We start from the raw sequence: 23,514 nt of genomic DNA, 5'->3' as shown, positions 1-23,514 counted from the left end.
GTTGCAGTAGTTTATGTGTCGGGGGCTAGGGTCAGTTTGTTATATCTGGAGTACTTCTCCTGTCCTATTCGGTGTCCTGTGTGAATTTAAGTGTGCTTTCTCTAATTATCTCTTTCTCTCTCTCTCTCTCGGAGGACCTGAGCCCTAGGACCATGCCCCAGGACTACCTGATATGATGACTCCTTGCTGTCCCCAGTCCACCTGGCCGTGCTTCTGCTCCAGTTTCAACTGTTCTGCCTTATTATTATTCGACCATGCTGGTAATTTATGAACATTTGAACATCTTGGCCATGTTCTGTTATAATCTCCACCCGGCACAGCCAGAAGAGGACTGGCCACCCCACATAGCCTGGTTCCTCTCTAGGTTTCTTCCTAGGTATTGGCCTTTCTAGGGAGTTTTTCCTAGCCACCGTGCTTCTACACCTGCATTGCTTGCTGTTTGGGGTTTTAGGCTGGGTTTCTGTACAGCACTTTGAGATATCAGCTGATGTACGAAGGGCTATATAAATAAATTTGATTTGATTTAGTCTACAACGCTGACAGGCAACACCGTGTCATTTCATTAACTCACTAGAATTACCTTGTCTTCTTCATTCATTTCGATTGCACTTCCTTTCGTGGTGAAATTAGTTTTGATTACTATTAACTTTAATCCACAGAGTTTAAGTGTTTATGTTGCCCACGTCATCATGTGATGCTGTGAGCAAACAATTTATGCCCAGCCTTCCTAGATAGGCCTGGGCTGCATAACACTATGAATCTGGGAAAACATAACACTTTAAAAAAAGTTTTACAGTGCAAAAATAGCGTAGGCCTACTTGTGTACTATTCAAATCCACACTAAAGCCACACCTCTTCACACAGACGTACCCAGACTCTGTTGTTTTAGCTTTAACCTCTGTTAAATTCACTTCCCTGGTTAATCTGTCATCATGTTTAGTGTTCTCCATGGTTAATGTGTCTCTATGTTTAGTGCACTTTAATATAGCCTGTTTACTTATTTAAATGTTTGATTCTATTGCTTTTTATCCTGCAGATTTTGTTGTGGATTTAAATTGACTTTGGGTGTCTTGAAAATCACTTAAAATAGCACTGTTGTTCTAATCGTCAGATCGCAGGTATTCTGATCTTCACTGTCCATGGTGCTGAATCTGGCTGGGTAGATTAGTTTGAATGCTGAAAACTTGTTTGCCTACATTTAAAGGCCCTGTGAAGTCAAAATAATTGTATTTCATATTGTACAACAGCTGATGAAACTAACATTGTAAATGTGTTTTACAAAAATGTGATCGGGGTTGCTTCCTGATAATTCTGGTTGAAAATACGGAGCATGTTCCTCTGCCCAGGCCTTGCTGACACTTGCCAGATCTTACACTGCCCGGATGGGTATTTTGTGTGTCAGCTAACCACATCATATGTTATAGCAATCTGTCAGTCGATGACACAATGGATGACTTGGCACACAACCATTGGTTGATGCATGCAACACCTGAGCAGGGACATTTTCTTTTTACAGCACTTCAATGCAAAGTAATTTTCGTAGATGTTTTGGAGAGCATTTTCACTAACCCTAACCCTTTTCCTAACCTTAACCTCAGTTTCCTAACCTGCTATGAAAAATTCACTTCGATATTGAAGTGCCATGAAAAGAGAGTTTCCCACATCTATACAGCACCTTCTGATCAGCAGGTTTGCATGGGCGAGAGTTTTGGCTTTCCATGGCGACATCACCATGTGTAAATTGGTTTATAGACCAACGACAAAGAGAGTGCCAATAACAGTTAGTTTTAATTTCCCCTACACACTGACCACTACCAGACAGTCTTAGCAAAATTCTTGCTTGAGAATTTTTTGTTGTTGCAAAAAACACATTTTTCTACATTTTCATCGTAATCTATTACAGTAAGGTACTTAATTGTTACCCAGGAATGATTTGATATTGATATAAAACGTCTGCTTTGGGCCTTGCACTACATACTCAGAAATCACATATATTTACATTTTAGAATGTATGTTATCAAGGAAGTAAGTTATATAAGTCTTTTTTAATCTTACTCTTAGTTGCAAATAATTAATTTGGCTGTGGTTCATTTGATTTTCAGCACAACCCTGTTTGATAACTTATAGTATTATAGTGACCTCTTGTGGTGAAATTTCAAACTCACAACTAAACTCATTAAAATTGAGGTTTTCTTTACCCTGTCTTATTAAACAGTGCAACATTTGACTGATGAAATATTATTCTTCTAAAATTCTTACACTTCTAGATGCAAAATACAAGTCACTATTCCAATACTGTTTGATTCTGCCATTTTTGAAATACTATTTACAAATATGAGCGCAAATGTCTGAGATCGAGACACCAACATTTAACATTTCAGTTAAAAACCCTTTGGATAATTTCAACATTAATTACTTAACATCTTAACACATACACACCATGCAAATATCAATAAACAGAGGAACACATGCTACAAATAGTTAGTGACTACCTACCAGTCAATTAAATTAGATTATTCAGAAAAATAATATTGTTATAAGAGACAAATTGCCTTTAGACAACATAAATGACTGCATCTGGACACAGGTCAAAACTACTCTGCCAAGCTCAAGTACTCTGTCGAGCTCAAGTTACCAGCTATGTATGGTGTCAACACTTACATTTATTGAGTTATTGAAAAGTATCCTACAAACATTGTTCGAATGTGAAAGTGATCAGGTTTTCTGAAACAGGTGTGTTTGTATTGAAGAACCCTGAGATTGTGGACAGTAGGACTTGTGTGAACAGGTGTGAACAGCCTGAAGATAAGGATGTTTTCCTTTCTCTGTCTTTCGAAACTCAGGAACAGTTTGAATGTTTTTTAAATTGTAATTTAAACAATGGTATGGATGATTAAGCTGGATCTTTCTCTCTGAATCAGGAGTGCACTTTCATTCTCCCAATTTTTCCAAAAGCCCAATCTGAGCAACCTTTGCTATAAACCCTGTCTTTCCCATTGTTGTTTCAAAAGTGGAAAATGATCAATTCGATAATCACACATAATGGGCATTTCACAGCCAAGACTTTTTGATCCTTCCCATCAAGGCCATGTTGGCCAGTTTAACCTTCACCCGGTCCCTCTCTTCCGGAGTCCTCTTGGAGGTGCACTCCACAGTAGAGTCGGTCTCAAAGGAGATGGCTGGGACGTGAGTGAGCAGGTGGCCCCCAGCCTTCTCCTGGGCCATGGGCGTGGGAGTCTGCAGGACCAGCCTGCCTCTCAGAGAGTGTTTGAGCTGCAGCAGCAGAGGGTTGTGGTGGTCGTACAGCCCCACAGGGTGGCTCTCGGGCTGGAAGCAGGTGGAGCAAGCGGAGCACAGTACGCGGAAGATGTAGACCCAGCCCAGGTAGTGCAGCTCTGCGATGTTGAGCACAAAGCAGCCCACGCTAATGCTGAACATGAAGTTGAGAAAGATAGTCTTCTCAGTGGCTCGTGACACAAAGCAGTCTGTGCGGGTGGGGCAGGGGTATGTCTCGCAGCGGTACAGTTGGGGCACCTTGAAGCCAAACAGGTAGTACTGCCCCACCAGGAAGGTGATCTCCATGACGGAGCGCAGCAGCACGTGCAGGATGTAGATGAGCAGCACCTGGCTGGACAGCTCAGTTGGGTCCTCCCCTACCTCTCCACAGTCCTCCTCTAGCAGGCTCTGCTCCACCCCCTCCCCTTCCTGACCACTCCACTCCTCTCTGTATCCAGGGCAGTAGGTGGACATACCAGTCTCCGTGTTCTCCAGCCCTTTCCTCACCAGCTGCCCAAACACCTTCTTGGAGGTCCGCTCAGCCATCACCTGCCCCCTCTGGACCTCCGGCGTCTTATCCTTGGCGATCTTGTGCAGGACGTAAACGATGTAGAAGATGGACGGCGTGGAGACCAAGACGATCTGGAAGACCCAGAAGCGCAGGTGTGAGATGGGGGCGAAGGTGTCATAGCAGACGGTGTTGCAGCCGGGCTGCAGGGTGTTGCAGGTGAACTTGGACTGCTCATCGCTGTACACCGTGTCCCCCACCAGGGTCACCAGCAGGATGCGGAAGATCAGCAGCATGGTCAGCCAGATCTTGCCGATCACTGTGGAGTGGTTCTGCACCTCGGACAGGAAGCGTCCGAGAATGGACCAGTCTCCCATGGTTTAACCTGGGGGGATCACAACCTCTCAGTCCACTACTACCTAAAACAGTACAGTAGGAATCATTTAGACACCAATGTTAATTCTATGTAAAGGAACATTTTCTAATGTTTTGCAAACAGTGAGAGCAAATGGCTTCTCATCTGATCTAAGATGGTTGTATTGCAACTCACAATACAGAAAACCTTTTTATTCTGTTGAATAAATAAATGTTCCAAAAATGTCACTCATTATCTCATAACTTCTCAGACAGCTGTTGATACACGAGACGTATAGAGTATGCACATATCAATGAGGGGAATACATTGCAAATTGTAACAGCAGAAAATACTGTTTCCCATTTTTCCCTTTATCATAACAATTGAAAATGCAAACAGAGAAGAACAATCCGAACAAAACAGATAGAAATCCACTCACCCCTGGATAGTTAGTCTCTTTCCAATGCAAATCTGTAAAAAATGCTTTGCCATGCAGTCCGCATTGGCTATAATGAATATGAGTGCTGTTTAATGGACGATTTGAACGGTGTTGAGCCTCGTATGGGAGAATAGGCATATTCAGACATATTCAGCCACTCTATCTGAAACTCTCATTGTACTGTGGGGATACAAAGGCAGCCAATGTACAGTTTAACAAAGATTTAAAATACAATGGGAGGCACCTTTTCTGAACAGCCGGGAATAGTCAAACAATAACAGCAGGGAAAAAACTGGAAAAGGAAAACAATGCCAATTTATGCAAAGCTTCTGCTCTAAGCCTGTTTCAAAAATACAATTTAGAGAAATGGAAGATTTAATATTTCTCACTTTTCCAGACTATGCTCAATCTTTGAATGAAATGTGATGACAAAGTAGAGGAATCATCCAGCAGTTTTAGGCTTATAGTCACCAGTTATGACGACAGCATTTGTCTTTCTCTAGGCCACTAGCCTTAGTGCTGTGCCCCATCCACTTATAGGCCTGACCTAAAACAGAGATACAAATCTCACAATACATACAGTTCACTAAAATTGTCTTCCAGGAACTGTCTGAACTAAACAGGACTGTGGTATCCCTTCAAATTGTATACTGAAGTCCCTATAAGCAGCTAACTTCAATAACAATCCAATCCAAGTCCACAGCTGAAACACACAGAACAGGTTGTATCTCCATTAAAATAAGTATGTTTAGAGTCTATCCATCCACTTGAATGTCTATCATGGGATCAAATGTAAAGACCAAGCCTCAGTATCCTCCGCAGCATCCGTGTCTCTGCTTCATCATGGTGTGGTCCATACACTGGTGCTCTGGGACAGAGGACATCAGGACCATTACCCTGCAGTTTGTGAGGGCTGGAATTCAATTGTTATTTTGTGTTGTTGGGCTGAAAGGCTGGATTTGGTGTGGTCCGTGTGTGTCATATGTAAACTACAGGGCAGCCAGTGCCAGTGGGCCAAATATGATCATTAACTTAATTATTGATCGAGTTAATCTAAATTCAAATATTGAGGAAGCATCTGGCTTTCTGAAAACATCAATCTGTCAAAGACAGAAATTGCTAACGAAGTACTAAGGATTGTCATGCCTAGAGCTGTAGACCCATTGATAATTTTTATAATTTAACCTTCATTTAACTAGGCAAGTCAGTTAAGAACAAATTCTTATTTACAATGACAATCTACCCAGGACGACGCTGGGCCAATTGTGTGCAGCCCTATGGGACGCCCAATCACAGCTGTTTGTGATACAGCCCATGATCGAACCAGGGTCTGTAGTGACGCCTCTAGCACTGAGGTGCAGTGCCTTAGACCGCTGTGCCCCCATCAGATAATGGACAAATGGTAGGTCCTGAGCACATTTTTAAAAAATCTGTAAATATATATAAATATATAAATGCATGTTATGCATATGTTGTATCCTAATTGTGTTATGCAATTGTGTGTTGATGTAAATATTTTCCAATCCCAGCAAATCTTGAAAGGATTTCTTAAAATGTTATTTGAAGGGGTTGACAAATAGTAGCTAAACTGTATAGAAACAACATATTGCTTTTTACCTAGTGTTGAAGCATAATGTAATGATATATATGGGCACAATCAGTAACCATCTTTGACGATGGCATACTGAAAATGATTTAATTTTATGTTATCTCTTGAAGGCGCTCTAATGGACTAGTTAAGCTCGACAAATGGGGGGCCACGTTCCATATAGTACATATTTTACTGTTTGACACGCCACATCATATGCCATTCAGTAATTTTGTAATACATATATATATAGTAATACATATATATTAGAAACATGTTTTATATGAATACTATGTTAATACAAGGCTATTTACAATATCTTGATTTCTGAAAAATCTCTAACGTCCCATAAAAGTAAACTGGAAATGGTTCAGCCCGGAGCGTTACAGGAAGTTGTAGGAGCTGCCATGTTTAGCTGCTTTGTTATAGATTCCTTCTAGGTTTCCTGCAGATTTTAAGTGTTGCAATGGAACCGAGCTGGAGTACATTTTTATTCCAGGTAAGTGTCACGTATGAGTGGTAAATTGGATTAACTACATCTAAATGTTACTACATACCTAATGCATCGTTGCCCCTAGGGAATTTAAACGTTGATTTCTAATAGTTATTCAAGCAAAACAACGGTAGCTAGCTAGCTAATATTGGCTAGCCCAATCCGCTAAACGAGCTAACGTTAGCGAGCTAGCTCGCGACATCAAGCCTAGACTTCCAGCTGTGAAGTATGGATGACGCTCGAGAGGGGGGAAATCTGGTCGGTCTCCCCCATTTTTTTTGTGGAAAATGTATGTTTCGACAGATGTTTGTTCAAGTCCGCCAGTGCATGTTTATACATCGGATTGGCCCCCATTTAGCTAAATATAAAAAGCAAGCAAAGTGACCATGGCCGCGCGTTGGTTAGTTAGAAAGCTAGCCCGCTGTAAGCTAGCCTCGTAAAGAACGAGAACAATCCCCACCTTCACTCAAGCGGCGAGCCATGCTAACCAACGAATACATTTTCGCAATCAGTGGTTTTTGTTTACTAGTTTTGATGCATTTTGAATAAATGTCTACCGTTACAAATCGCATTCCTTTACATTCTGGGCACGAGGATGGAGAGGAGGGACGCCTCACTTCTGATTCTTAACTTTCCCCCGTTTTCCTCGTCCCAAAATATGTAACCGCGGGTTGGAGAAAGAATTCAGACTATGCAGTAAGCTGCTAGCTAATTCTTGCACTACTGATCATTTGAAACCCCGCTGCCCTATGTCTGAGATTTCTATTTGGCAGCTTGCAGAGGATATTCACGTCCTTGGTTGTTTGACTTTAGTACGATGTAAATTGCAAATCTAGGGATGGTCATCAATTGCCATTGTATTTGGAAATATTGAAATCCAAACTTCTTCTTTTTACCCTTTTAATAAGTAAGCACATGATCACGGTTATTCAGGAGTATTTAGTATTTACTGATGTGTGCTTGTAACGATGTAAAACGTCCAACAACTTAATTGGTCACTTGCAGATGTTATCCCAGGTGCAGTGAAATGCTTGTTTCTATCTCCAACAGTGCAGTAATACCTAACAATAAACACAAAAATAATGCAATTAAGGAATATCAGGAAGAGAAATGTCAGAGTCTGGAATAGAATATATGATGGTCTGTGTATGGACAGTATATGAATAGAAAAGGTGTACAGCAGTAGTTGTATAGGATGAGCCTTGACTAGAATACACTATATGCATATGAAGTGGGTAAAACGGTATGTAAACATTATTCATGTGCCCAGTGTTTCCCAAACTCTGTCCTCATCTTGGTTTTTGCTCTAATTCTACTCAGATGATTCAAATGATCAAAGCTTGATGATTATTTGAATCAACTGTGTCGTGTTAGGGCAAAAACCAAAACGTGCACCCCTTGGGGTCCTGAGGACCGAGTTTGGGAAACCCTGAACTAGGTAAATAAGGCAGCAGTCAAAAATATATATACATTTAAAAAAATACTTAAGGTAGTAAACGCGAAAGCCGTCAACTTGGCAGGTACACTACATTCATAGATTGTAGACATTATGTAACCATTGAGAATTCATCCACCAGCAGTCACGTGTCTGCTAGAGCTTAAAAATAGAGGTCTTTCCATCACACCTGAGGGATTGCATTTGAGAATCCAGAGTATCTACACTAGTGTAGATATTTGAAACATCCTCTGTCTGGGTATGGGAAAGCACATCAGTCATAATTTAAGACCCTTTTCTGTTTTCCTTGAATGTGTCATTAGCATAAGGGGAACAGGCTATTTCTCCTAGTGGACATGTACCTTTTTTACTGTCCTATGTGACAACCTAAGATGCATAACAAAATGCAGTGTCGGTTAAATTATTAAATGAATTGGACACTTGACCCTTAAGCTTCACACATCCTCTCAAATGGCTTACTATGTAGTGTTCTACTCCCCATCCCAGGTCAAATGTGAACACCAGTGTTGAAAATTTACATTTTCAAACCAAGTCCCCCCTACCTACTCCACATAATCATATTGCAGCCATAGTGGTAGGCCTATTTAGTTCTGTTCCCTCAGCTCTTGAGAGTTGCAGCTGTTGCCAGTTAATTGCCGCGAGCCAGGGACCCATGATAATGGTTTTATTTTGTGTCTAACAAGGCACAAATACCTGAAGCTGGTGTGATGGAGCAGTGGAGGAAAATGAAAACTAAGTAGTTGTTATTTGGAGGCTCCGTTTGATTTGCTCGATTTGATGAAGCGTCTAATGAGGCTGTGCGTCACTTGTTATTGTTCTGTAGGCATCAGAGGTTATGCGTGCGTGCGTGGGGGGGTGTCAAGCTATGCAGCTCTCAATAGTATTCTCGTAATCCTGAATCAGATGAAAATGAGTCATTTCTTTTCTCCCGATTTTTAGGACAAACCTACATTTTTATGATTCCTTTAAGACGATACGTAATAGGGTTTTGTTTTACTGTTAATGTTAACATTTTATTAACAAGCCCAGTATTTTCCTTTTCTTTTGTATTAGTCTTCTGTAGGTCCCATGGTTCCAGGGAATCCACGTAGGGACTACTACACAGGGATCAGAGTAAGTTAATGTTCTCCACAGTAAAATGTCCCTGTAAATTCCCCAACTTCCTTTTTCACAGGTTTTCTGCACATGACATGACCCCCACCCAGCCCTCGAAACATAGATAGAGCATAGTGTGAAGTCAGGATCTTAGTCCTGGTTTCAGGGTTAACACTCGGATCTTGTTGCTTCCCTCATGCAGGTTAGTGCCAGACATTGAGTGTGTTTATCAAGTTTTGTGAGAACAAAAGCAATACCAATATATTTGAACTATTACTGTTGTTTTTGGGATCATAAAATAATTTGGGCACTTGTCTGAGCAAATGGCAAGCTGCTGCCTTGGGGCCTCGTTGTCTGATATCTAAACAGAGTAACATTGTGGTAATTGAGATTCTCCTCCATTGTAAAGCCCAGTCAGTCAGGCAGGGATGTGGAGGCAGAACAACAGAACAGGCTGATTTTTATTTGTTGTAGTTTTGTTATTTTCCACGCCCCACTCCATTTCAACACTATTTATCTGGGAATGACCTCAGCCTTCAGAGCGAATTTGTATCAAAATCATCAGAGCAGCGTGAAGGCACAGCGGGCTGCAGCTCCCTATGCGTCTGTGTGTCTTGGTCTGAGCACTTTGCTGTCTCTCTCACTCACACACACACAGCTAGAAGAAATGCTAATGGTGGTAAGAATTCCAGTCTGGATCCAACTAAAGTGTGGACAGAGGACAAAAAGGGACATAACACCCTGTGACTGAACCATGTTTTTCTCCCATTCCCCAAAGCACTGCTTCCTATGGTAACTCACTAAGCAGTCTGCAGCGTCCGCCAGCTGAACAGAATCCCCAAATCAGGCAGGACTGGTGTTACAAAGGCCCCCCTGAGGGCCGTAAGTGCATCACTGCTCGGATTTGTGTCTTCTACGGCTCCACAAAAGAGCATAAAGAAAAAGGAACACAATTTGGGATTTTTTTCAGACTCCCCCAGCCCAGACAACCATCCCCTGCCTGCCTGGCTGACCGTATTGGGATGCTTGGCTGAACCTGAAAGCCCAGGGGTCAGCTCTTTAACCTTGCCCTATGGTGATTACGGAAAATAACAAGATCGTCTCAATCGGGGTGTCTTTGGTCGGCCCGTTGTAAGGTTGCTGGTTACAATGTGAAACTCTATTCACACACCAACCAAAAATATTCATAAACCCCCTGCCCCCCCACCCATTCTTTGGGGCCTGCCGTGACCAATTGGACAATGCCAGCAGCTGCAGCTGTCCTCTGTACACTGCTCTATTAGCTACCAGTGTTGGGTCATTTTTTTGCTACCTTATCAGTTTTTGTTACACTGCTACACATATATTTTTCAACCACTGCAAAACAATAGACAATCAGCAGCATTTTGTATGATTTATTAGGTCATAATGGAATAATTTACAAATTTAGTGTGTTTAAAGGAAATATTTAAAATGTTAGGTTTTAATGACTGGTTGTAGTAGGTTATATGAGCCTGTGTGATGAATGTGATTCGGGGGGGGGGGGTGTAGTTTGAGAGTATGACGCCTCAACCAGCCTGCGCCCACAGAGCCACTTGAAAGTGGTGTGAAATTGCTCCAAAAGGGATATTTATAGCAGATGTGTAAGCGGCTATTACAACTTGTACTGAGACACGACAGAAGTTGCATTTCAAACAATTAGCATTGATAGGTTCTGTTACCACCATTCAAAACGACACTGAATAGTGAAGGGACCAGTTGCTCATCATTGCAGATGGATACCGTGTTCAGGAGGCAGACATGGGAGGAAATGTTGATGTAGATGAGAAACTACCTGAACTTTGACCAATTGGTCAAAGCAACCATTCTGGACAATATTTGTTTACCGAGGGCACCATTTTTGTCTATATAATGTAGTTTTGTGAGTTTCCAAAGGTTTCTTGTGGTGCCAAGTCCGGCTCCTCAGTCTTGCATCATATTCAGTTGTGTTGGGGTTAGGTATTGTTGACTAACATACAGGTTGTCCCATGCTAGATGTTCTGCCAGTGGAGAGAACTAATCGGCTCAATCACCACAGGAGATCACCTTACATGCAACAGATTTAGATTGAGTGGCAGGGAGCTCTGTGTGTTCATCTCTGAAGGACTCATTTGAGCAGATCTCGAATTGCGGAACTTGAATACTTTGGGTGTACAATGCCATATTTAGTCATAGTTCAAGAAACTGAAGAGTTTGTGGGAAAGGTCAAGAGACTTAAGTCTACAAAGTGAAATTAACATGTTGATTCATTGTATGTGTACTGTATATTGTTCATGTTCTGGCATGACACAACTGACTTTACTTCACCCTCTGTGCTCAAATCGCAGTTTCTGTTTCTTTATTATACTGAACAAAACTATAAACACAACATGTAAAGTGTTGGTCCCATGTTTCATGAGCTGAAATGAAAGATCCCAGAAATGTTCCATATGCACAAAAAAACAAATTTCTCTTAAATTTTGTGCACAATTGTTTTCATCGCTGTTAGTATTTTTTCTTTGCCAAGATAATCGAAACTCCTGAAAGGTGTGACATATCAAGAAGGATTAAACGGCATGATCATTACACACGTGCACCTTGTGCTGGGGACAATAAAAGGCCACAGTAAAATGTGCAGTTTTATCACATTAATGCAACAGATGTCTCAAGTTGAGGGAGTGTGCAATTGGCATGCTGACTGCAGGACTGTACACCAGAGCTGTAGCCAGATATTTGAATGTTAATTTCTCCACCATAAACCGCCTCCAACATTGTTTTAGAAAATTTGGCAGTATGTCCAACCGGCCTCACAACCGCAGACCACATGTTACCACGCCAGCCCAGCACCTCCACATCCGGCCTCTTCACCTGCGGGATCGTCTGAAACGATTACAACTCATCCAGGCCCACCTATGGTAGTGCCCCTGCCCAGTCGTGAAATCCATAGATTAAAGCCTAATGAATTTATTTCAATTGACTGATTCCCTTTATATGAACTGTAACTCAGTAAAATCGTTGAAATTGTTGCTTTTTTATCTTTTTGTTCTTTATAGTTTATATGGAACCTGCAACAGCTGCCTCTTAACCCTTCTCTCCCCTAATAACCCTTGTCTCCTGACCCTCGTCCCCTTGTCTCTTGCCACATTCATCAAGGCTGCACTCTTGTTTTTTCTGAGGTGCTCAGATGCCTGGGCTGGAAATGACTCCCTTTCTATTTCTGAGAAATTAATGGTTGTTACTCTGTTTTAATCAATCAAATGTATTTATAAAGCCCTTTTTACATCAGCAGATGTCACAAAACATCTGAAACTCCAAACGGCAAGCAATGCAGATGTAGAAGCACGGTGACTAGTGAAGACTCCCTAGGAAGAAACCTAGATAGGAACCAGGCTCTGAGGGGTGGCCAGTCCTTGTATGGCTGTGGAGTTTATAAGTGTACATGGCCATATAAGGCCAGATTGTTCTTCAATATGTTCAAACATTCATAGATGACCAGCAAGGTCTAATAATAATAATAATAATCATCATCATCAGTGGTTGTAGAGGGTTCAACAAGTCAGCACCTCGGGAGTTAATGCCAGTTTGCTTTTCATAGCCCTGCATTCAGAGTTAGACAGCATGTCCGGGAAAAGGTAGCGGGTAAAACTGGCGCAGCAGTGTGACCAGGTGGACTGGGGACAGCAAGGAAGACCGGGTACTCCTGAGGCAAGGTCCTAGAGCGAATTAGAGGGAGCATACTTAAATTCACACAGGATAAGACATGTGGAGTATTTCTCCTATAACAGACAGACCCTAGCCCCCCCGAAACAGACTATTGCATCATAAATACTGGAGGCTGGGCCTGCCGAGTGGCACAGTGGCCTAAGGCACTGCATCGCAGTGAGTAGCTGTGCCACTAGAGATCCAGGTTCGATTCCAGGCTCTGTCGCAGCCGGCCATGACCGGGAGACCCATGGGGCGGCACACAATTAGCCCAGCGCCGTCCGGGTTAAGGGAGGGTTTGGCCTGCAGGGATGTTCTTGTCCCATCGCGCTCTAGCGACTCCTGTGGCGGGCCAGGCACATGCACACTGACACGGTCGCCAGGTGTACGGTGTTTCCTCCGACACATTGGTGTGTCTGGCTTTTGGGTTAAGCGGGCATTGTGTCAAGAAGCAGTGCGGCTTGGTTGGGCTGTGTTTCGGAGGACGCACGGCTCTCGACCTTCACCTCTCCTGAGTCTATACGGGAGTTGCTACCAATTGGATACCACAAATTGGGGAGAAAAGGCAATAAAATAAAGGAGGCTGAGACAGAAGGGGTCTGGAGACACTGTGGCCCTGTTAGACGATACCCCCCGGACAGGGCCAATCAGGCAGGATGTAACCCCACCCACTTTCTGTTAAAGCCTGTCCTTCCTTTTCGAATGCTGCATTCATGCTGACAGGGTTGGGGTTGTAGTAACTGGGCTGGCTGAATGGCACTGGGGAAGACTTACAATAATGGTATAAATTGAACAACATCTTTTTGAGCTTCAACGTCACCCACAAGGCTACCCTTAGATAGTATAGCTTAGTTCATGGAATTCGGCAACTGAATCTGGAAATAGAAACTGACATTCAAATGGACTCTTCAAAGAAGAAAAGGGGATGAAGTTGTCATACTCTGCTCAGTCCTTTTGGAGAAATGGGAAGTCCTGTTACTTTCTGTATTTACTTTCATCCCCATCACTAATTACAATTGTAAGCACATCTTGGAAACAGTGGTAGTTCTGCTGACAAGGCAGTCCGTTTCAGCTCTCGAGCAGTCAGAAACAGGTGTCTCTCCTTCTCTTCCCCCCCCCCCTCTGTAGTAGCTTTGAGGGTGTGGGACTGTCTAGACTGTGTACTGATGTGCTTCTGCATGGCTGTCTTTGTGTTGTCCTTCCAGCAGGCCAATGAAGCCCTGCATCACCAGCACCAGGTGGCCCAGAACAGCTTGCTGCCTCTCCTCCAGTCAGGAGGACCAGAGCCTGTGGACCAGAAGCCTGTGATGCCCATCCTCCTGGATCAGAAGCCCCCGGTCAGTGTCGCTGAGCTCCTCAAGGACAACGTAGCCAGCGGGACGGGGGGAGGAGGTGGCGGTGGTCCCGTTGCAGTGGTGAAGAAAGAGCCCAAGTCCAAAACACCGTTCATCTGCGGCTACTGCAACAAAGCCTTCCGGGACAGTTACCATCTCCGACGGCACGAGTCCTGCCACACTGGCGTCAAGATGGTGTCCCGTCCCAAGAAGACACAGACGGCACCCACCATGGTGCCCATGATCTCCACAGTGCCACAGCGCGAGAACAGCGGCGGCCAGCCCTCTTACATATCCACCATCGCTGGCATCCTCACCACAGCAACCACCTCGGCCTCCACGGGCTCCAGCATCATGTCTCCCACCATGGTGCCCCAGCAGCATCAACATCAGCAGCAGCAGCAGCATCAGCAGCAGAGCCAGCCCAAGAAGCCTGCCAAGCCAGTGAAGAAGAACCACGGCTGTGAGATGTGTGGCAAGGCCTTCCGTGACGTCTACCACCTGAATCGTCACAAGCTGTCCCACTCAGACGAGAAGCCCTTCGAGTGCCCCATTTGCCAGCAGCGCTTCAAGAGGAAGGACCGCATGACCTACCACGTGCGCTCACACGACGGGGGTGTTCACAAACCTTACATCTGCTCTGTCTGTGGGAAGGGCTTCTCCAGGTGCGTGGCACAGTTCAACTTACTCAAGTTTCCCTTTTCTTGTCCACTTACAAAATGTTGAGTATAAACTCCATAATGTTATTGTCCAGAGCACATGATGTTGTAATTGTCAATGCATTCTGAGAGTGAATTTATTATGTGTGAGGTTAGTTGGAATTTCACACATTTCTTACCATTACCACTGCACTGTGAAGGTGATTCCCCTCTTCACCTCTAATATATTTCCTTATTGTGGGGTTGAAAAGCAAGAGGGCAATATTACAATTTCCAAAAGTCGTCTTTATTCAGAATCTGATACATTTATGTACAGGATACGACTATGTAAAAAAATAAAGGCATAACGGGCTACAATTGGGCAGATTGTTTTGTGGGTCTGCACCTGCTGAAGTCTAACTATGTTAGATGCAGCCCTAGACGAATATGATATGGATGATGGCATACAAGTACATGGTGGGCTTGGTTGGGTAAAAACATTCCACTTAATTGATATTCAGTTGTCAGTAGCCAAATAATTTTAAGGTGTGATGACTTGTAATGTTGGAAATCCCCACGTGTTGGAATGTAATTGAGTTGAATTGGACTGGGTACTCACTCTCAATTGTTAATTCCGCTATGATGCTTTAATACACCTTCTGGCTATGTGCATTATGTACTATTTCCACTTTGAATGAAATTCCCCAAGCAAAGAACAATAAGTGTAGTATAATTTCAATGTCTAAAATCACATACCGGAAGCCCTATTTATATGGTATCTCTGAGACCTTGTCCTTTAATTGTTGTTCTGGACCACTTCTTGTTTGTGTGTAGCTTTATGAAGCTTGGCCATTATTACTGATGCCCCACGCAGCTTCCGTTTAGACCCTAGTACTGGCTCATGACATACATGGTGGGGCACTGCGTGCATTTAAACAGTATCTGGAGCTTTACGTGCGTCATAGCAGTCCCTCGTGTCCCCCCTCTCAGGGATGTCAGCACGGGACAGGGAGACTACTGCAGGGGCCAGACGGCACCAGAAGAGATGGTCCTGGGTCTCCAGTGTCACTCCTGCAGCTCCCAAGGCCAATGGTAGTGTTCTGACTCATTGACGGGTCTGATTTCTAATCACCAATTTAGCACCTCTCCTTTTTGCTATTTCCAATATTGGAGAGCACATGTCTCTTCACCCCAACCCCTTCAGACATCCATTAAGTTGTCCGTCAACATGGTGGGGTGTTTCTGAGCTAAATTATTAGCAACTAGGGAAGTGAAGGATATTGTATCATATCTAATGACTTGCGAAGTAACATCTTACTCTTGTGCGGCGAGAGGTGCATGTTCATTTTCACATTTGGCAGTCCTGAAAAAGGCTATTCCCGTCTTAAACGAAAGAGCGTTGTGTTGGAGGGGAAATATGAGCTTTTCAGCTCCACTGCACTCCTGAGGAGATGGGACTGGACTCCTGCTAGCCATCACAAAAAGCCTGCTAGTGAGAAACCGCCTCCTTCGAGACTTTTTCAAGCCACACTCTCCTCTTTTGTTGGAGGGGAATTCTCTGGCTGCGTTTGTCCAGTAGCAACATTTCACTAGTGCGGCTTAGTTGGGGCAGAGGAGGAGAACTAAGAGACAGCTGTGGTTGCCACATCATTGTCTTCTTCGGGGGTATATTGTAGAACAGGTATGATTTTCTGTCATGTTGTTGGATAGAGTTCTAGCTAGATTTTGAAGTGCCAAAATTCTATCCTTCTCTGGTAATTTATTTTTGGTGGGGCTCAACTGAATAACTCTGGTTTTGTTGCAAGAACATCAATTATTACTTTGGGAGAAGGAATGCTTGTGTCCCATGGGTCAAATATGGGCCGCCATGAGACGAACATTCATTACGTAAAACATCCGCAGAAATAGCCTTCAATACAATTGACATAATTTAATTATTAAGAAATGGCAGTGGGTTCAGAGAATTTGTCATTTGCCTGCCACCTTTTGTTGGCCCATTTGTTAATTTAATCACGTGTCAACGGTGTAGTAGTGTGTGCAGCTACTGTCAATGTATGGAGTGAGTTATAAAGCTGTTACCTGTATTGTAGCTACTATACCAGGTTTTAAAGTGCCTGTGCTCTTCTGTGTCCTCTCTCCCCCTGCAGGCCTGACCATCTAAGCTGTCATGTGAAGCATGTTCATTCATCAGAGAGACCCTTCAAATGCCAAGTAACGGTAAGGAGCCAGGCATCCTCCTCCGGACGCCCCCTTCCCTGTTTATGTTCACGCTCATATTCACTCCTGATTTGTTGGATTAAGGATATGATTAGTATGCGATCTCCCAATTGTAAATGAGTATACAATATTGAATCTCCCCTGAGTCTTCAGGATGCAGACTGTGTACACAGACAGATTGAGATTGTCTTCTAATATCCCCCTCAATGTCCCTGTATACCTCCCCAGGCCTGCACCTCTGCTTTCGCCACCAAAGACCGCCTGCGCTCCCACATGATCCGACACGAGGGCAAGGTGACCTGCAACATCTGTGGCAAGATGCTGAGTGCTGCCTACATTACCAGCCACCTCAAGACCCACGGCCAGGCCAGCTTCAACAATCCCTGTAATAAAGGTATGCCAGGCAGCCTCCACCACTCCCTCCCCTAAGCCACACCTAGCCTGGGGTCCTCCAGTCCTAGGTATTAAATCGTATTTGTATTCTTAAAAATAATTTAGGTACTTATTCAGTCTCCATCTTTATGCTGAAAGCACCCCAGGCCTTGTTGTTCAGTGCTGTACTATACACAATAGGAAAGCACTTTGTCAGGTTTGTCATGCGGGGTGTAATCATTCCGATTCTGTAGCTACACTTTTCCTAAATGGAAGCAAGCGTAATGAAACGTGGAGGGACCTACCTGAATTTGTCCAATAGAAACTCTTGTTTTTATCTGTTTGGTTCTTAAAAGGTTTCCGTAATGAATACACCCCAGGTTTCTGAAGTTGTCGTCAGATTTTTGGGATGTGACTCATGTCCGGCTGTATTTGATTCCAATATATATTTGGGTCAGGATAAAGAATGTTTAGGAAAATGGCATATTTATCTTGGCTGTTTTCATGGACATTCATCTCCTTCAGAGCAGTACCACAGCAAATTGACTTACAGATTCAAATGTACTGTACAACAGTCCACAACTGACAAGGACTGTGTCGTTACCACTCATTCATGAATTGATATCATGATCATGTCAGTGTGCTGGGGCTCACCTTCAGGCCAGCCCAGTCTGGTTTGTTTGTTGTTTGCACATGTGTGGTGGTGTTGACAAGTATCTCTGCTGACAGAAATGGATAGCCTGTAGCAAGAAATCTTTTAGGAGACGGTCTAAATTTAAAGGGCTTTGCACGTTCAATTCATTTGACGCACACAGCAAACTAGTGCAGCAATACAAGTCATTCAAATGCGATATGCGATCCGTCCAAACAAATAATTTAATATCCTCTCATTAAGTGTTGATGGGTCTGTGTGTGCGGTTTTCAAACTCAGTGGGTATCTTGTTTCTGTCAGCTCTTGAAATTGAGGTTCATGACATCTGCTCTGTCATTGGTTTGTCAAAGGTCCAGTTTGGAAGAATAAGATCGCTCTGACGCATTTTTCATGGGATTGATCACTCTAAAATAGCAAGGGCTATTGTTCAGCAAACCCTTGTCATTTTATACAATGGGTATGCATATGATACAACAAATCACATTTTTGTTCCCACCAGCTACGACACGCTATAAACATTTTAGTACTTGGTAGAAGACCATTTGATTGACCGTTCGTGTATCTAACCCAATGACCTGCAAACCCCTATGCCCTGCTGCCACCCAGGCCTAAATGATGCCCTGTCCCAATCAGTCCTGTCAATAAATGTAACCCCTATCTGTCTGTATCTCTGAATAGGGCTAAGTGACTGGCAGTGGAACCACCACTCAGGGATACGAAAAGGTAATCTAGTAACTAAAGCTGAAACCCATCCCGATCCCAACCCCTCCAAATTTGTAGCTGTATATTCTTACTTATGCATTGAAGTGGCCCATTTTCCACTACAGATCTGTTTTCTAGCCTAGCGTGTGTAGCTGTAGTGGTTTTCCAACCAAGTCGTTGCAGATGCTTGTGTGTTTTTGTGTGTTATGGTTATTCAGGTATCAGGGTTTTATTTCATTAAGCTGGATCAATAAGTTAGCTAGCCAAATAACTTTGATAAACCTTAAATTACAACTCAGAAGGTTTAAGTGGAATATGGGTTGTTGAAGGTATTGAGTTAATTATACCATACCATTTCAAGTTGACTATAGTATGAAATAAAGTGTTTCTGAATATTCGCTGAAAGTTAGCTGGCTAGCACATTGATCCTGCTTTTTGAATTGCCCCCTCAGGTGAGTTGACGGTAGGAGAGATCTTAAATAACTCGTTCCAAGTCCTTATGGACATCTCTCGTTTTCAAGGTAGGTTCATAAGAATCCTACCATTTTTGTTTTTTCATGTCTAATCATTTTAGTGTGTGTGACTGCTGCAGTGACTCCAACCACAGCCCCTCTAACCCTGTGGAGCTTGGGGTTATCCTAAATGGTTTGTAACGACCGATCATCCAGCTCATTCTGTCTTTATTTCGCTCCTTCCCGCCCTCTTGTCTTTCCTCAGACTCCAACACCGTGCACAACTCTGGCTCGGCGACACCTGTCACCAACTCTGCCGCCATCACCTCGGCGATGAACCGCAGCAACGCCAGCAACCCGGTGACCATCGCTGCCCAGATGAACATCACCACCAGCACGGTCAACATCACCTCTCCAATCAACTTGCAGCACCCGGTGACCATCACCGGGCCCATGAATATAGCCCACCCTGTGGCCATCACCTCTGGGATGCCCATGAATATAACCGGGCCGCTTAACATCGCCATGCGGCCCATGGATAGCATGCCTTTTCTCTCCCAGGTCCTGCCTTCCTCCCCTCCCTGGTAGTAACCCCTTCCCTGGCCCCTGGTTAGCATCTCTTTATCAACCCCTCCCATCTCTCTCCTTCTACCCCAAACCACCACCTCTTCCTCCCTTGCTTTAGCAGACCTTCCTCCTTACCAGGAGTACTATAGATGATGTTGTAGTATGGGGGGCTAGCTGGACGCTGTACCCGTCTGTCTGGCTGCAGTTGCTGCAGCAGTGAATGCAGCATGATGAGAGGTGGACTGGCCAGCCCCTGTAGATGCTGGTGCATTTTATTTCATTTAACCGCCGGTAGGAGGACCGTCCTGGAAGGCATGTGAAGTCTCAAAAGGAGAAATGGAGCTTTTGAATGATGCACCAAGTGGAAGCCTGACGTAAACAAACGGGTTATGCCTCGCCTCTTGCGTCAGAACATACCTGCACATTTGGCATTGGAATGAAACTGTAACACAAATGTATTGCTGGTATTAATGTCTTTTTAAATGCTCTCTTACAGAGCAGACTGTTTTTATATTTGTTTTCCTTTGTTATTATAGCCTGCTAATCAGTATTTAATAGTTGTAATAATTGTAAGGAGTTCAGTACAACAAAAGGGACAAAGGCTACCATTTTGCAGGAGGGTGATTTTTCTGGATAATTTTTAAGGCACCACAGTTATATCTTAGGCCAATGCCTTTGACTACATAATGTGATCCCTCCCAGGTCCTGAACATCTCTGGAAAATGGTCACTTCTCACTGCTGGATACTGTAAACCTACACATCATTTTTTTTGTTTTTTTTGTTAAGTAGTTGTGTGTTATATGAATTCACAAAGTAGCCGGAGGACATTACAGTGGTAATGTTACAGGAACACAAGGAGGAAATGTCTGGCACTGAAAGCATATCCCCAAGTTAATGTCCTGAAAACAGCAGTATTATCAAGGATCAAAAGGTTTAGTGTTGGCTGAGAGCCCTGTTAATGTAGAGGCTACCAGAGCCACCTAGTGGCACAGTAGACACTATGCTGAAAAAGTGGTCCCAAAGTTCACCTTTTAACATTTTTGTGAATATAGTTATGTTGGGAGAGGTTTTGATAGGGCCATTTTATCCCCCTCTCTTTTTGATTGCTAGTTTAGGATCCTATGTGTTTACTTCTACTCAAGAACCTTACTGAGAGTGGGCAACTCTTTTGATGAGTAAAAGGATCAAATCAAGTTTAACACACAACCTTGACCTTTTACCCTTTCATTGTAAATATTAAAACACACAATTATTTTGTCTTTGCCTGTCAGAAAAGAAAGAAAAAAGTAGATATCTTTCAACACAGGTCAGAGCTGCAAGTACTTTATCGTTGTCGATATGGCCGTCCATTGGACTACTTTTGCAAAGTTTACTTCCAAGGTTAGTTTAAGGTTTTTCTGTCTCCTGAGGTCCTTTTGTTATATTACTGTAGAACCAAAACTGCCATCTGGAGCCTGAGGTGCCCTCAAAGAGAGTGGAAGCAGAGACTAGAGGCTGTATCCACTACATGTTCTAGAAGGATCAAAGGTTATAGGTCAAGGGTCACAGGGCTGCTTCCTTGCTGTGCCTACTGGCTCTGCCTAGGCCTATGTTCAGTACACAGGCCTCTCACTCAATTGGCAGGTACTCTTAAAGAGCATGTGTAGCTGACATGACACATTGCCCAAAAATCAGGCTGTATGGGTTTGGTAGGAACAGGCGGTGCATTCAAACGTTACACTGGTGGTCCCTCTTCAGAGACTTGTGGCCTCGCCTTCCTTGTGTCAGTCTTGGGGGCGGCAAGGTGTTTGAGGCCTTTGATAGTATTGTATGCATGCCAACACAGTGCCCCAAGGGAATTGCTGGAATGGAATGGCGGGTGGTCTTGTTGCCATTTGGATTCCCTTTCCATCGATGTTGCATGTGGACGTCTGAGCTCGTCCAAGTTTGGATTTAGTTTTTTAAAAACTCAATAGAAGGCTAGTGACTTTTTTTACTGAAAGAAAACACTACAAAAAAAATAGTTTTGAAGTATGTGTGTTGTCCTTCCGCAGTAGCTGTAACTAGTGTGCCTGACCTGCTTTGCAACAACACTATTCCACACTTCTGCTTCCTCTTTTAGATGTGATGGACATAGACTTAGACGACACTAGTGGCCAAAAGCCCATTTTAGCATGGGCAGCACCAATGAGGACTTTTTGAAGTAGTCAACTACGTGGGACTTCCAATGGGTTAAGGAAGGAACACATCACATAATTCCATCCAGGTCATCAGGAGGGATCAGCCAATTTAAACTTGTGAGGAAACATTCCTTAACTGCAGTTGGCAGTAAATCGCCAACCCTGGATTTAAACCTGTTCAAACAACATTCTTCGTGACAGTATGCGCCCTTTCAGTTTGTTGGCCAAGTCATGGAAGTAATAGAATATTGACTATTTCAAAATGGAGATGGCCTCAATGGCGCTGCCTGCGCTTTCGCAGATGTCATGTCTATGGTGATGGACTTGTTTTGTGAAGGAAGCCTTAACTGTTCAGATGGCTAAGAGCTAGACAGCCCCCTCAACCAAATTGAAATGTTGTGATGTTTTTTTTTTAAGTATGATGAACACTGAATAAAGTGTTTTGTAAGTAACATTCTGTTAACATATTTGAGAACATGGTCTGTGTTTTTTTTAAAGGGCCATTACTCTTATGCATCATCAGTTTATTTTTAACCAAATGCTTTTAATTTGTTTGCAATGACACTACATTTATTTTGTTAAATGATTTGTTTTGGTCTTAACCTTTGATTTTGGAAGAGTGAAGTTGGTCTGATCTCAAATCTTTCTCTGAATTTGGAGATCTTGGAGTCCTGTGAAGGCTGCTGAATGTATATCTTTGTACAAAACCATTTAGTTCAGAGGACATGTTTAGTTATGATAGACACATGCAAGGGAAAAAAACTAGAACCTTTTTTTATAAATCTTTTTGTATTAGAACATTAACAATGGTAATTTTGTATATACAAAGACTAGGCTTTCTGATTAGCAGAAAGGTAACATTCCTACATTTTTAAATGTCTGTCAAGAATAATTGTAAACATATGCGCAATGTTTTTATGTGCCTTTTATTTGGGTTGTCTAAATAAAATAATTCTAAAACATGATTGTGGATTGTCCATACTGAGTCTGCAGGGAGGACAGAGTTAACATTTGGCTCCCCCAACACTTCCTGAAAGGTCTCTCGCTTTCTCTCTAACTCTATTTCTCTTTCCCCCTCCCCCTCAGGTGTCTACACTGCCTGGCTCACAGTTGGCATGCTATTGGAGTATGGTGTACTGATAAGTGCCTCTGTGACTATTTGCGTATTGAGAGGATTTTTAGGTGTATTGTGCCAAACCATGCGCTGTGCATGAAAACAATTTTTTTTCTTTACACATTTTATTTTTTATCAATTAAACTTGGAAACTTGAATGGTGTGTCAGCCTGTTTTCATTTTTAACTGTACACAATATTCTATTTTCTCACATCGTCACACCTGTTGGTGCCTTTTTTTTGTCCTGACTTTAGTTCTTACCATGAGTGTCCGTGTTATCTGGTTCCGTGCATGAGGAGTCGGCTCCCAAGTTATTTAGAAGGCAAGGATAAACATGACTGAAGAGGACGGAGTGAGGACTTCACACACACACACTCACCGGACAGTTTTAGGTACA

At 43.1% G+C, this 23,514-nt stretch overlaps 2 protein-coding genes across 6 annotated transcripts; one reads left to right on the top strand and one right to left on the bottom strand.

Moving 5' to 3' along the window:
* Window positions 1-2,864: 2,864 nt before the first annotated feature.
* Window positions 2,865-4,228, bottom strand: LOC109904873 (gap junction delta-2 protein-like). The gene has a single exon (XM_020501990.2). The coding sequence runs from the start codon at window positions 4,159-4,161 to the stop codon at window positions 3,052-3,054; it is 1,110 nt and encodes a 369-aa protein (XP_020357579.1). The 5' UTR covers window positions 4,162-4,228; the 3' UTR covers window positions 2,865-3,051.
* Window positions 4,229-6,543: 2,315 nt separating this feature from the next.
* On the top strand, window positions 6,544-22,968 carry LOC109905825 (vascular endothelial zinc finger 1). Of its 5 annotated transcripts, XM_031791041.1 has the most exons (8): window positions 6,544-6,665; window positions 9,169-9,228; window positions 14,115-14,908; window positions 17,029-17,098; window positions 17,327-17,492; window positions 18,801-18,845; window positions 19,277-19,345; window positions 19,542-22,968. In XM_031791041.1, exons 1-8 carry the CDS (start codon window positions 6,633-6,635, stop codon window positions 19,862-19,864), a joined length of 1,560 nt encoding a protein of 519 aa, XP_031646901.1. In that variant the 5' UTR covers window positions 6,544-6,632; the 3' UTR covers window positions 19,865-22,968. The 5 variants fall into 5 exon arrangements, with proteins under 5 accessions (XP_031646901.1, XP_031646902.1, XP_031646904.1 ...); XM_031791042.1 differs by lacking the exon at window positions 9,169-9,228; XM_031791043.1 differs by lacking the exon at window positions 19,277-19,345 and having other exon boundaries at window positions 6,555-6,665.
* The last annotated feature ends 546 nt before the right edge of the window (window positions 22,969-23,514 follow it).

This window comes from Oncorhynchus kisutch, linkage group LG15 (assembly GCF_002021735.2).
Source record: "Oncorhynchus kisutch isolate 150728-3 linkage group LG15, Okis_V2, whole genome shotgun sequence".
Classification (NCBI taxonomy): Eukaryota; Metazoa; Chordata; class Actinopteri; order Salmoniformes; family Salmonidae; genus Oncorhynchus; species Oncorhynchus kisutch.
The sequence above is the reverse complement of the archived record's forward strand: the minus strand, read 5'-3'. Positions and strand labels throughout refer to the sequence as shown.

Coding starts and splice junctions, on each gene's coding strand:
- LOC109905825 (XM_031791041.1), top strand. CDS start 6,633: ATGGAACCGAGCTGGAGTACATTTTTATTCCAG. Junction 17,099..17,326: donor CCTTCAAATGCCAAGTAACG/GTAAGGAGCCAG, acceptor ATACCTCCCCAG/GCCTGCACCTCTGCTTTCGC. Junction 17,493..18,800: donor CAACAATCCCTGTAATAAAG/GTATGCCAGGCA, acceptor ATCTCTGAATAG/GGCTAAGTGACTGGCAGTGG.
- LOC109904873 (XM_020501990.2), bottom strand. CDS start 4,161: ATGGGAGACTGGTCCATTCTCGGACGCTTCCTGTCCGAGGTGCAGAAC.